This window comes from Brachyistius frenatus, unplaced genomic scaffold (assembly GCF_029030835.1).
Source record: "Brachyistius frenatus isolate BFR_SWC_R1_liver_20210118 unplaced genomic scaffold, ASM2903083v1 Contig_84, whole genome shotgun sequence".
Lineage (NCBI taxonomy): Eukaryota > Metazoa > Chordata > Actinopteri > Embiotocidae > Brachyistius > Brachyistius frenatus.
This window is the reverse complement of record NW_027210683.1, coordinates 527885-537922: the sequence shown is the minus strand read 5'-3', so window position 1 is coordinate 537922 and position 10038 is coordinate 527885. Positions and strand designations below refer to the sequence as shown.

The 10038-nt window shown below is 42.3% G+C and overlaps 2 protein-coding genes across 3 annotated transcripts; both read left to right on the top strand.

Annotated features, from left to right (window-relative positions):
* Window positions 1-1502: 1502 nt before the first annotated feature.
* Window positions 1503-4011, top strand: kcnj15 (potassium inwardly rectifying channel subfamily J member 15). Its single transcript, XM_069709693.1, has 2 exons — window positions 1503-1629; window positions 2748-4011. The coding sequence occupies exon 2, from the start codon at window positions 2815-2817 to the stop codon at window positions 3835-3837; it is 1023 nt and encodes a 340-aa protein (XP_069565794.1). The 5' UTR covers window positions 1503-1629; window positions 2748-2814; the 3' UTR covers window positions 3838-4011.
* Window positions 4012-5502: 1491 nt separating this feature from the next.
* On the top strand, window positions 5503-9516 carry vps26c (VPS26 endosomal protein sorting factor C). 2 transcript variants are annotated; one of them, XM_069709694.1, is made up of 8 exons: window positions 5503-5700; window positions 7425-7568; window positions 7863-8012; window positions 8271-8351; window positions 8598-8672; window positions 8791-8941; window positions 9016-9168; window positions 9277-9516. In XM_069709694.1, the coding sequence occupies exons 1-8, from the start codon at window positions 5644-5646 to the stop codon at window positions 9357-9359; spliced, it is 894 nt and encodes a 297-aa protein (XP_069565795.1). In that variant the 5' UTR covers window positions 5503-5643; the 3' UTR covers window positions 9360-9516. The 2 variants fall into 2 exon arrangements, with proteins under 2 accessions (XP_069565795.1, XP_069565796.1); XM_069709695.1 differs by lacking the exon at window positions 7863-8012.
* The last annotated feature ends 522 nt before the right edge of the window (window positions 9517-10038 follow it).

The following is a 10038-nucleotide window of genomic DNA, read 5'->3' as shown; positions in this document are numbered from 1 at the left end:
TATCATTCAATTTATGAGCTGAAATTACTTAACTTTTTAATTTTAATAAAAAGAATATGAGCTTGAAAACACATTTTATTTTGAAAAAAATATATTTTATGGTTTCTTTACTGTTTTGTGAAGAACAACTTAACACACACACACACACACACACAGACTGCCTTCAGGAATGTGAACAATATAAATGAGGTTAATAACAAAGCTGAGGAGGGCGACTCAAGGTCATAAAGTTCTTAAAGGAACATTAAACTCATGCCGGGTTAGTTACAGGTTGATTGACACTTCAGTTTTGTTCACGCTGCCTTCACGTCCACCGACACTTCAACTGATTTTATTTAAGTAACAATTAATCTGCTTTCAGCCCCGACACATCTTACAAACATGACCACATGTGTAGATTTGAGGTGACACTTCAACTCCCTTCACTGCTCACACTTCATTTAATACTTCAGTCATCAACTCTTTTACTGCTTACACTTCACTATGAACTTCACTCAACACTTAAATTCCTTTCACGGTTTACACTTTACTTGACACTTCAACTACTTTCACTGCTTACACTTTAGTCGACACTTAAACTCCATTTCATGCTTTCACTTGACAGTTTAATTCCTTTTAGCTCTCACACTTCCTTTAACACTTAAACTCATTTTACTGCTTACACTTGGCACTTCAACTTCTTTTAGAGCTTACTCTTTAGACAACCCTTAAATTTATTTTACTTGTCACACTTCACTTGTGATTTAAAGTCCTTTTAGTGTTTAGCCTTCGGTCGACACATAAGCTCCTTTTACTTTTCACATTTCACTTGACACTTTCCTCCTTTTAGTGTTCACACTTCGGTCCATTGAAACAGTCAGATTACCTCAAAGTTATGGAGAGAAAGCGACTAAAAGTTGAGCAGCCATTAAAACTCTTCCACATCGTTGAGCAATGTCAGTCTGAATATACACTTGCACCTGATGCATAACTTCAGCTGACACTTCAACTACTTTCACTAGTTATGCTACATTAACATTTTCATTTGTTGTTTGTAATTTATCTCTGTTGAAAATAGTTTTAACTTTAACCTTCAACTACTTAAACATCATCCACGTCAGCAGTTACACTTTAACTCTATTAACTATATTATATCTATTTAATTATATTTTGTGCCCCACTTCAATTACTTTCACTGATTCCGTTTCCTTTATTTTCCCTTTTTCTTTATGTTTTCCTCCCTGCTGCCAGAACATAAAAATGGTGTTCAGCCTTTTTCAGTTGAAGAGTGAAGGCCAACCTGTAAATCCAGGTGTGTGTTTAAAGCAACAACAACCGTAAAAAAGAGCCAAAAACAAACGTAAGTGTCCCTGGGTTTGTTGTTCCCACCTGTGGACAGGTAGAGGTGGGCGGGGCCGCGGCGATTTAAAGCCAACCCACAGGCAGAGCAGCGTTTTACGGCCCGGCTTTGTCTCTCATCTCTGTTCTAACCTCAATTCCTCTGTGCTAAAGTTCACAGCTCTCAACTCGGAACAAAAGCAGAAATAAGACACTGAACGAGACGTCCTCACGCAGCTTCATCTGACTGGTTGTTTGTGACCCGGAGACGAGTGGAGACGAACATCTGAGACTATTCAAGCACAACAGGACGTGAGTATAATACAGATTTATCAGCCAATCAATGATTATTTAAAGTGTTCTCGGGTCCTGTAATGGATAACCTCGAGATTAACTTTCAACTTTGTCTAACAGGACTTTCTGATGTTGACACTGAAAGATTTCACACATTAAATCTCTCATTTTTTCACTTTATTGTTTTGTAACTTCTATTACATGCAAATCTCTGCTTAACTTTAAAGGACCAATCCAAGTTTTTGCGTGATTGGTACCAGATATACTGTTGAGGTGTTTTACTGGGTTATTTCACAACTGTAGAAATACATTCAATTAACAACTTCCTTCTCCCTTCATGACTGATTGTGTAATTTCCACATTACAACAGGACTTTAAAAGCTTTTTCTCAGCTTGTTTTATGGCCTGAATATCTGCAGCATTGGGGATGTTAGTTGTTTTTACATGTAACAGTAACTGTATGATGCATTTCTGCAGGTGAATTTTTTTTAGATGGACCTGAACCACCATCTTCACAATCTGTGTACATTTGAAGATACAACGTCTACTGAAGGATTTATCCATCGTAATATTCAATAACTACTTGAAGATATGCCGGCGTCAAATTTGTCCTTTTGTTGTAAATAAAAACATCTTTTAGAGGCTTGAAACTTCCCTCAAATTAGGAAATATGACATAAAAACATCCTCTTCTGGATTTCTCCTGATATTTGCAGTTCTTTTGTTTTTTTTTGGCCTGCAGATTTTGCAGATCTGTAAGCAACATAAAAGGCAGACAAGACTTTTAAAACTCAAAGAACTTCCCAGTCTACAAGTTATTCTTAAAGGAAGTGAAATTTATGTCAAGCAGTGTTTGTTTTCTTGACAAGATTGAAATACTTTCAAATCTGTAGGCTAAACAGGTAGTTAGCTTAGCATAATTGCTGGAAATATGCTAAGGAAGCTAGCTGGTTCTGTCCAAACTTTAAAAAATCCAAATGTCATATGTTGATTTTAAACATACATTTGACTGTTTTGTTGACATCGGTGTTGTTTCACAGCGACTGTAAAGAAAACTCCTTGAATGAGTATCGAGGTGTGTCCACCCTGTTTCTCCGGCGAGATAATAATCGTATCATTTTTCATCTCTTTTGTCAGCTCTTCTGTCGGTGATGCCAAACTAAGATCTCAGCTTTCGAACTCCTCAGCTTTTGATTGCAGCGACATGGCCAACAGGAAGTCAGAGGTCCCGCGACGGATCGTGTCCAAAGACGGCCACAACAACGTGCGGATCGACAACGTGGAGGGGATGGTGAAGCTGTACCTGCACGACATCTGGACGACGGTGGTGGACATGAAGTGGCGCTACAAGCTCACTCTGTTCGCCTCCACCTTCGTCATGACCTGGTTCATCTTCGGCGTCATCTTCTACTTCATCGGCATGGTCAACGGAGACTTCGAGGCCGGCCTGAACTCCAACCACACGCTCTGCGTCATGAACGTGGAGACGCTCACCGGAGCCTTCCTGTTCTCGCTGGAGTCTCAGACCACCATCGGTTACGGCTTTCGTTACATCTCCGAGGAATGTCCTCTGGCCATCTTCACTCTGGTGGCTCAGCTCGTCATCACCGGCCTCGCCGAGATCTTCGTCACCGGCGCCTTCCTCGCCAAACTGGCTCGGCCCAAGAAGCGAGCGGAGACCATCAAGTTCAGCCAGTCGGCGGTGATCTGCTGGCACCAGGGCAAGCTGTGTCTGATGGTGAGGGTGGCCAACATGAGGAAGAGCCTCCTGATCCAGTGCCAGCTGACGGGGAAGCTCCTTCACTCCAAGGTGACCGAGGAAGGCGAGAAGACTCAGGTCCACCAGAGCTCAGTGGATTTCTACATGGACTCCAGTGACGAGTGCCCCTTCCTCATCCTCCCGCTCACCTTCTACCACGTCCTGGACGAGCGCAGCCCGCTGGCCGGGCTGACCGCCGAGAACCTGCAGACTCGTGACTTCGAGCTGCTCGTCACCCTCAACGCCACCATGGAGTCGACGGCGGCCACGTGTCAGAGCCGCACCTCCTTCGTCCCTCAGGAGATCCTGTGGGGCTACGAGTTCAAGCCGGTGCTGTTCAGCACCACCGGGGGGCGCTATGTGGCAGATTTTAACTTCTTTGACAAGGTCCAAGTGAGCAACGACGCAGCCTTCCTCAGCAACCACACAGAGAAGCTGAAACTGGAGGAGGACTATAAGAAGGACTAGAGGACACATGTATGAGGGGCAAATCTAAAAGTTCAGAGCGAGTTCCTGAACGCAGCACGGTGACGTCCCAACAACCTCAGCATCATGTAAAATGCTTATGTTGAATAATCTTGGTCAGATTTATGAATTTGTTATGTTATGTTAGTGCCTATTAAACATTTACAATATGCTTAAGTCTTTCTACATGACAATTTTCTTGGAAAACAGAAGCTGTTGTGTTGTAGGACAGACATTTATACATTATAATGCAATAATAATACACTGGGCTTGGTGGTACATTATTATGGAAGCTCATAACAATTAATCGCTTTTGTTTGGTTAAAAAAACAAAGTCTCTTTATTCTGTAAAAATAAAAAAAAGAATGTGGAAACTGAAAATGAATGCCTTGCAATGCATGCTGGGACCGTTTCTAGCCACCAACGAACCTGTATATTAATGGTGGAAAGTACATTTACACAAACACTAGAATTGAGCACAAATGTTACACTTCTAAGCACATTTCGCTGATGTTTATTTAGGTTACATTTTTTTATATACGACTTTTATATTTATCAGAGTAAATTTGCTGATCCTGACGCTGACTTCCAACCATTTAAGGGAATAAACTAGTTGAACGAACCTTTTGAAGGACAGAACACGTCCAACCAGCAGCTCCACTGTTTCAGTCAGCTGGCTTTTGTTGTGGCAACACCAGCGAGCTTGGACGGGCCTTTACTGAATGTGTCTGGTCCAAACAACCTGCTGGTCCAACTGATCTTCTACTGTCACAGACACAAAGGTCAACAGGAACTTTGAGTCTGAACATCAACCTGAAAGATGCATTCATCTTATATCAATACTGGGATTTATTTTTTTACCTCCAGTGAGTTGACGGGCCAATTTTAGAGTTTTTATATATTAATCATATTAATGGAATATTACTTCATTGACATGTCAACAGCGTTTTAATGTTGTCATGATAGAGCTACATTTCAATATATAATAACACTGAAGTGTCTAAATGTGTAAATGAATGCTTACATACCAACTGATTAAATATTTTTGGTATAAAATATTGATCTGAAAAGTAACTGAAGCTGTCTGATAAATGGTTAGGTTAGGTTAGGTTAGGTTAGGTTAGGTTAGGTTAGGTTAGAGTTAGAGTTAGGTTAGGTTAGGTTAGGTTAGGTTAGGTTAGGCTAGGTTAGGTTAGGTTAGGTTAGGTTAGGTTAGGTTAGGTTAGGTTAGGTTAGAGTTAGGTTAGGTTAGGTTAGGTTAGGTTAGAGTTAGGTTAGGTTAGGTTAGGTTAGGTTAGAGTTAGGTTAGGTTAGAGTTAGGTTAGGTTAGGTTAGGTTAGGTTAGGTTAGGTAGTTACTTTATTAATCCCCGAGGGGAATTTTTTTTCGCTACAGCAGCATACAGAAGCAATAGATAATAATAGAATAATAGAAAGCAATAAAATAGCAGTAAAAAATATTAAATATAAAATATTAAAAAATGCAGCTGAGTTTAAGTATAAAATGGCATCAAATGGAAAAACCCAAGTAAAGTAAAAGTGCCTTCAAATTGTACGTAAATACAGAACTTGAGTGAATGTACTTGTCTTTTTTATAGTCTGGATGAGCACCAGGGGACATTTTATTCTGAAGTCCTCGACCGGATGTCGTGTCCAAGCTAACGGAGTGAAAGCTAGGCTAACAGCTGGGAGGGCTAACAGCTGGGAGCGCTAACACCGGTTTGTTTGTGTGTTCGCGGCGTTAATAAGAAGAATTCAGGGTCCGGGAAAGTTGAATGAAAGCGTCTGTGTGACGTATTAAAGGTCCGACATGAGCGTGACTTTGGATATCCGACTGAAAAGAGCCAACAAGGTTTATCACGAGGGGGTGAGTAGCTTCGTTAGCCACAGTTAGCATCTCACGTAGCCTGCTCAGCTAACGACACCTTTAACGTGTCTGTCTTTATTTATAACTGTCAGTTAACCAGCTGGTTAATCAGCTAACTAGTAGCCCTCACATGACCCGCACCTGATTGTGGTTAAAGTCAAATATGCCCCCCCCCCCCCCCCCTCAGATGATCACCTGTCAGTCATGTGCAGCTCCCCTGACCGGAAGTCAGCTTCCATTGATTGACAGCTCTGAGCTACTGATTCTCTGTTTTTACACATTTTAATGCTGCAAAAGCCTTTTAGACATTTTAGATAACGTCTAAACTCTTTGTGGAGCTTTAAGAAACTTTTATTGTATTTGTGAAAATATTTAATGCTTTCATTTATTTTACATCATTAAACCACATTAGACCACATTAAACCACATTAGTCCACATTAGACCACATTAGTCCACATTAGACCACATTAGTCCACATTAAACCACATTAGACCACATTAGTCCACATTAGACCACATTAGTCCACATTAAACCACATTAGTCCACATTAGACCACATTAGACCACATTAGTCCACATTAGACCACATTAGTCCACATTAGACCACATTAAACCACATTAGTCCACATTAGACCACATTAGTCCACATTAGACCACATTAGTCCACATTAAACCACATTAGACCACATTAGACCACATTAGTCCACATTAAACCACATTAGTCCACATTAGTCCACATTAGACCACATTAGTCCACATTAGACCACATTAGACCACATTAAACCACATTAGACCACATTAGTCCACATTAGACCACATTAAACCACATTAGACCACATTAGTCCACATTAGTCCACATTAGACCACATTAGACCACATTAGTCCACATTAGACCACATTAAACCACATTAGACTACATTAGTCCACATTAAACCACAGTAGACCACATTAAACCACATTAGACCACATTAAACCACATTAGTCCACATTAAACCACAGTAGACCACATTAGACCACATTAGACCTGGTCCAGATCTAAACCGACTGTACTTAGACAGGTCAGACCTGGACTACATTATCACAGAGACGGTTTAAAACACAGTTTCTGAAATGTAGTCCAGGTATGACTTACTTTAGTCAGGTGGTTTTAGATCAGGACCAAGTCTAATGTGGTCTAATGTGGTCTAATGTGGTTTAATGTGGTCTAATGTGGTTTAATGTGGTCTAATGTGGTTTAATGTGGACTAATGTGGTCTAATGTGGTTTAATGTGGACTAATGTGTGAGAAAAGCAGTGAAATGTCCCTTTTTTAAAAGTTCACAAATAAATTTAAGGTTTCAAAAAAGAAAAAGTTGGTTCCAGACAGAATTCACATTTTATCTGAAATGTCTTAACAGATTTTTCAACTTTAAAAGGAGCAAAAAAGATTATATCTGAGATGATATTGACAGGACTGATGGTGATAATCAGTTTCATGGATGTGACGCTGGGTTTTCCCTCCATTAATAACAGGTGCATCACCTGAACCACTATAGATGCACTATAAGCTTCGTGTTACCAATATTAGATTGTAATGGCAGACGGGGTTATTTTTTAACGTACATTTTCTCGTGATAATTTTCCAAAATGACCTCGAAAACCCTGCGACACTTTCTGGGCGCGAGGTTTTAATTACCAGGCGGAGCGGCTGAGACGGTGAACAGTTTTTAATTTGTTGTGTGCAGGAGTCGGTGGCCGGCGTCATCGTGCTGGTGTGTAAGGAGGCGCTGCAGCACCACGGCATCTCTCTGAGCATGGAGGGCCTGGTGAACCTGCAGCTCAGCTCCAAGAGCGTCGGCGTCTTCGAGGCCTTCTACAACTCCGTCAAGGTGAACCTTTCAGACGCCCTCACGACCATTTGGTCAAACCGCTCTGACACCGAGAAGTTATATTTATCAGAACCATAACAGAACCGCTAAATACACATCCTCACTTTTACTGAAACAATCAATCAAGTTTAATTAGCAGGAAAGATTATTGGTCGTAAAAACAGGAAATTAACGAGTCATTTTCCCGTGAACGTCTCCGCCGACACCTCGTTCTGCGTTTCACGGACGTTTATTACACGGACGTCTTTGAGACGATGACTTTATTAAACTGTTGCTAATTAAACCGCGTCGCAGCCCATCCAGCTGATCAGCAGCAACATCGAGGTGGCGAAGGCGGGAAAAATCCCCGGAGGCAAGACGGAGATTCCCTTCGAGTTCCCGCTGCACACGAAGGGCAACAAAGTGCTCTACGAGACGTACCACGGGGTCTTCGTCAACATCCAGGTCGGTTCGGATGTGTGCTGAAGCTGTTTGTACATAAAAGTGATTGTAGTCTGTCATTTCTGAAACATTTCTGTCAGAGCCCCGCCCCCTCGCACAGTTCATTGACCCACCGCAGCGCAGAGCCCAACCCTTTCAAACCCGCTGGAATAATTCAATAATTTATGTACAATTTAAATAGTTCTTTCTTCTTCTGGTGTCCTACCAGCAAACTCAAGAGTTCTTCTTCTTCTTCTTCTTCTTCTTCTTCTTCTTCCTCAGTACACGCTGCGCTGCGACATGAAGCGCTCCCTGCTGGCCAAAGACCTGAGCAGGAACTGTGAGTTCATCATTCACTGTCAGGTGAGTGAAACCTACCTGCTGTGGGACAGACTGCTGTCACCATGGAAACGAGGCCTCAGGAGTTTTAGGACTAAGACCAGGTTCAGACCTGGAATGGGGTCTGTGTATATATATGTGTGTGTGTGTGTGTGTGTGTGTGTGTGTGTGTGTGTGTGTGTGTGTGTGTGTGTGTGTGTGTGTGTGTGTGTGTGTGTGTGTGTGTGTGTGTGTGTGTGTGTGTATAATAAGCGTCTGTTTGTTTTTCAGCCACAGAAAGCTAAAGTGGTTCCGACTCCGGTGAACTTCAACATCACTCCAGACACCCTGCAGAACGTCCGCGAGGTGACACCCCTTCACATACTCTTTTTAAATACATATATAATAATAACAATATATACTTTTTAAAGCTTGACTCAGTTTAATTCAACACTGACTGGACGAACGTCCTTCCTGTCCCCAGAGGGGGGCGCTGCCAAAGTTTCTCATCAGAGGCCATTTGGACGCCACCAGCTGTGTGATCAGCCAGCCGCTGACCGGAGAGGTGGTGGTGGAGAACTCCGACGTCCCCGTCAAGAGCATCGAGCTGCAGCTGGTCCGGGTGGAGACCTGCGGTGAGTTGGTACCGACGACCTTCACGTCCAGCTCTCGGTGTGGCGGCGGGGTTTGAAATGTGTGCTGCGTTCAGGCTGCGCCGAAGGATACGCCAGAGACGCCACGGAGATCCAGAACATCCAGATCGCTGAAGGCGACGTGTGCCACGGCCTCCCCATCCCCATCTACATGGTGTTCCCCCGACTGTTCACCTGCCCCACGCTGGAGACCACCAACTTCAAAGTCGGTCAGTCAAACCGCCGCCGACGTTCGATCTGTTTCCTGTTGTGAGCAGATCTTCACTGAGGAGCTGTTGAGCAGCGTCACACCTTTCAAACGTGTTTCTGTCCTTCAGAGTTTGAAGTCAACATCGTCATCGTGCTCCACGACGACCATCTGATCACCGAGAACTTCCCTCTGAAGCTGTGCAGAGTCTGAACCGGGAGGTGCTGGAGGTCCCCGGTCTGACCTCTGACCTCTGACCTAACACCACAGTCTGACCTCTGACGTTCTTCTACTCTGGAGAAAGAAACCCGCATTAATGAGTCCAGGTTTTCCTTCATAAGTGTACATAACTGTTTTTTTTTAATTCTAGTTTAATTTTTTAAAGTGCACGTTGTAGTTTCCATTTTTTATATATATATTAGCATATTGTATATACATGCAGTTCAAAGCCAATGTTGTCATCTCACAATCAGGAGCTTCTGGGAATGTAATGTTTTAAATTCTGGACTATATGCATAAGTGTGTTTTAATAATAAAACATATTTTAGATGACATGTATGACAAACTTTACGTTTAGGTTATTAGTTTTGCAGGAACATGCAAATTCCACGTAGACACACCCAGGTGGGAATCGAACCCAGAACCTTTAGATTGAGATGACAACACTGAACTGCACCACTGTGTTGCCATCCATCAGGTTAACGGAAGTCATACTTATAGCATGTTGTCAGAAATAGCACAAAGAAGTCATACTTCTATAATGTCGTCCAAAGTGTGACTTTTTTTTATTATCATATTTTAGACGACATGCTGTAAGTATGACTTCTGTTCATCCGGTCAGACGAGCAGGTAATAAAGCCAGCGTTGTCATCTCACTGTCAGGAGGTTCTGG

Coding starts and splice junctions, on each gene's coding strand:
- kcnj15 (XM_069709693.1), top strand. CDS start 2,815: ATGGCCAACAGGAAGTCAGAGGTCCCGCGACGGATCGTGTCCAAAGAC.
- vps26c (XM_069709694.1), top strand. CDS start 5,644: ATGAGCGTGACTTTGGATATCCGACTGAAAAGAGCCAACAAGGTTTAT. Junction 5,701..7,424: donor ACAAGGTTTATCACGAGGGG/GTGAGTAGCTTC, acceptor TGTTGTGTGCAG/GAGTCGGTGGCCGGCGTCAT. Junction 8,352..8,597: donor AGTTCATCATTCACTGTCAG/GTGAGTGAAACC, acceptor TTTGTTTTTCAG/CCACAGAAAGCTAAAGTGGT.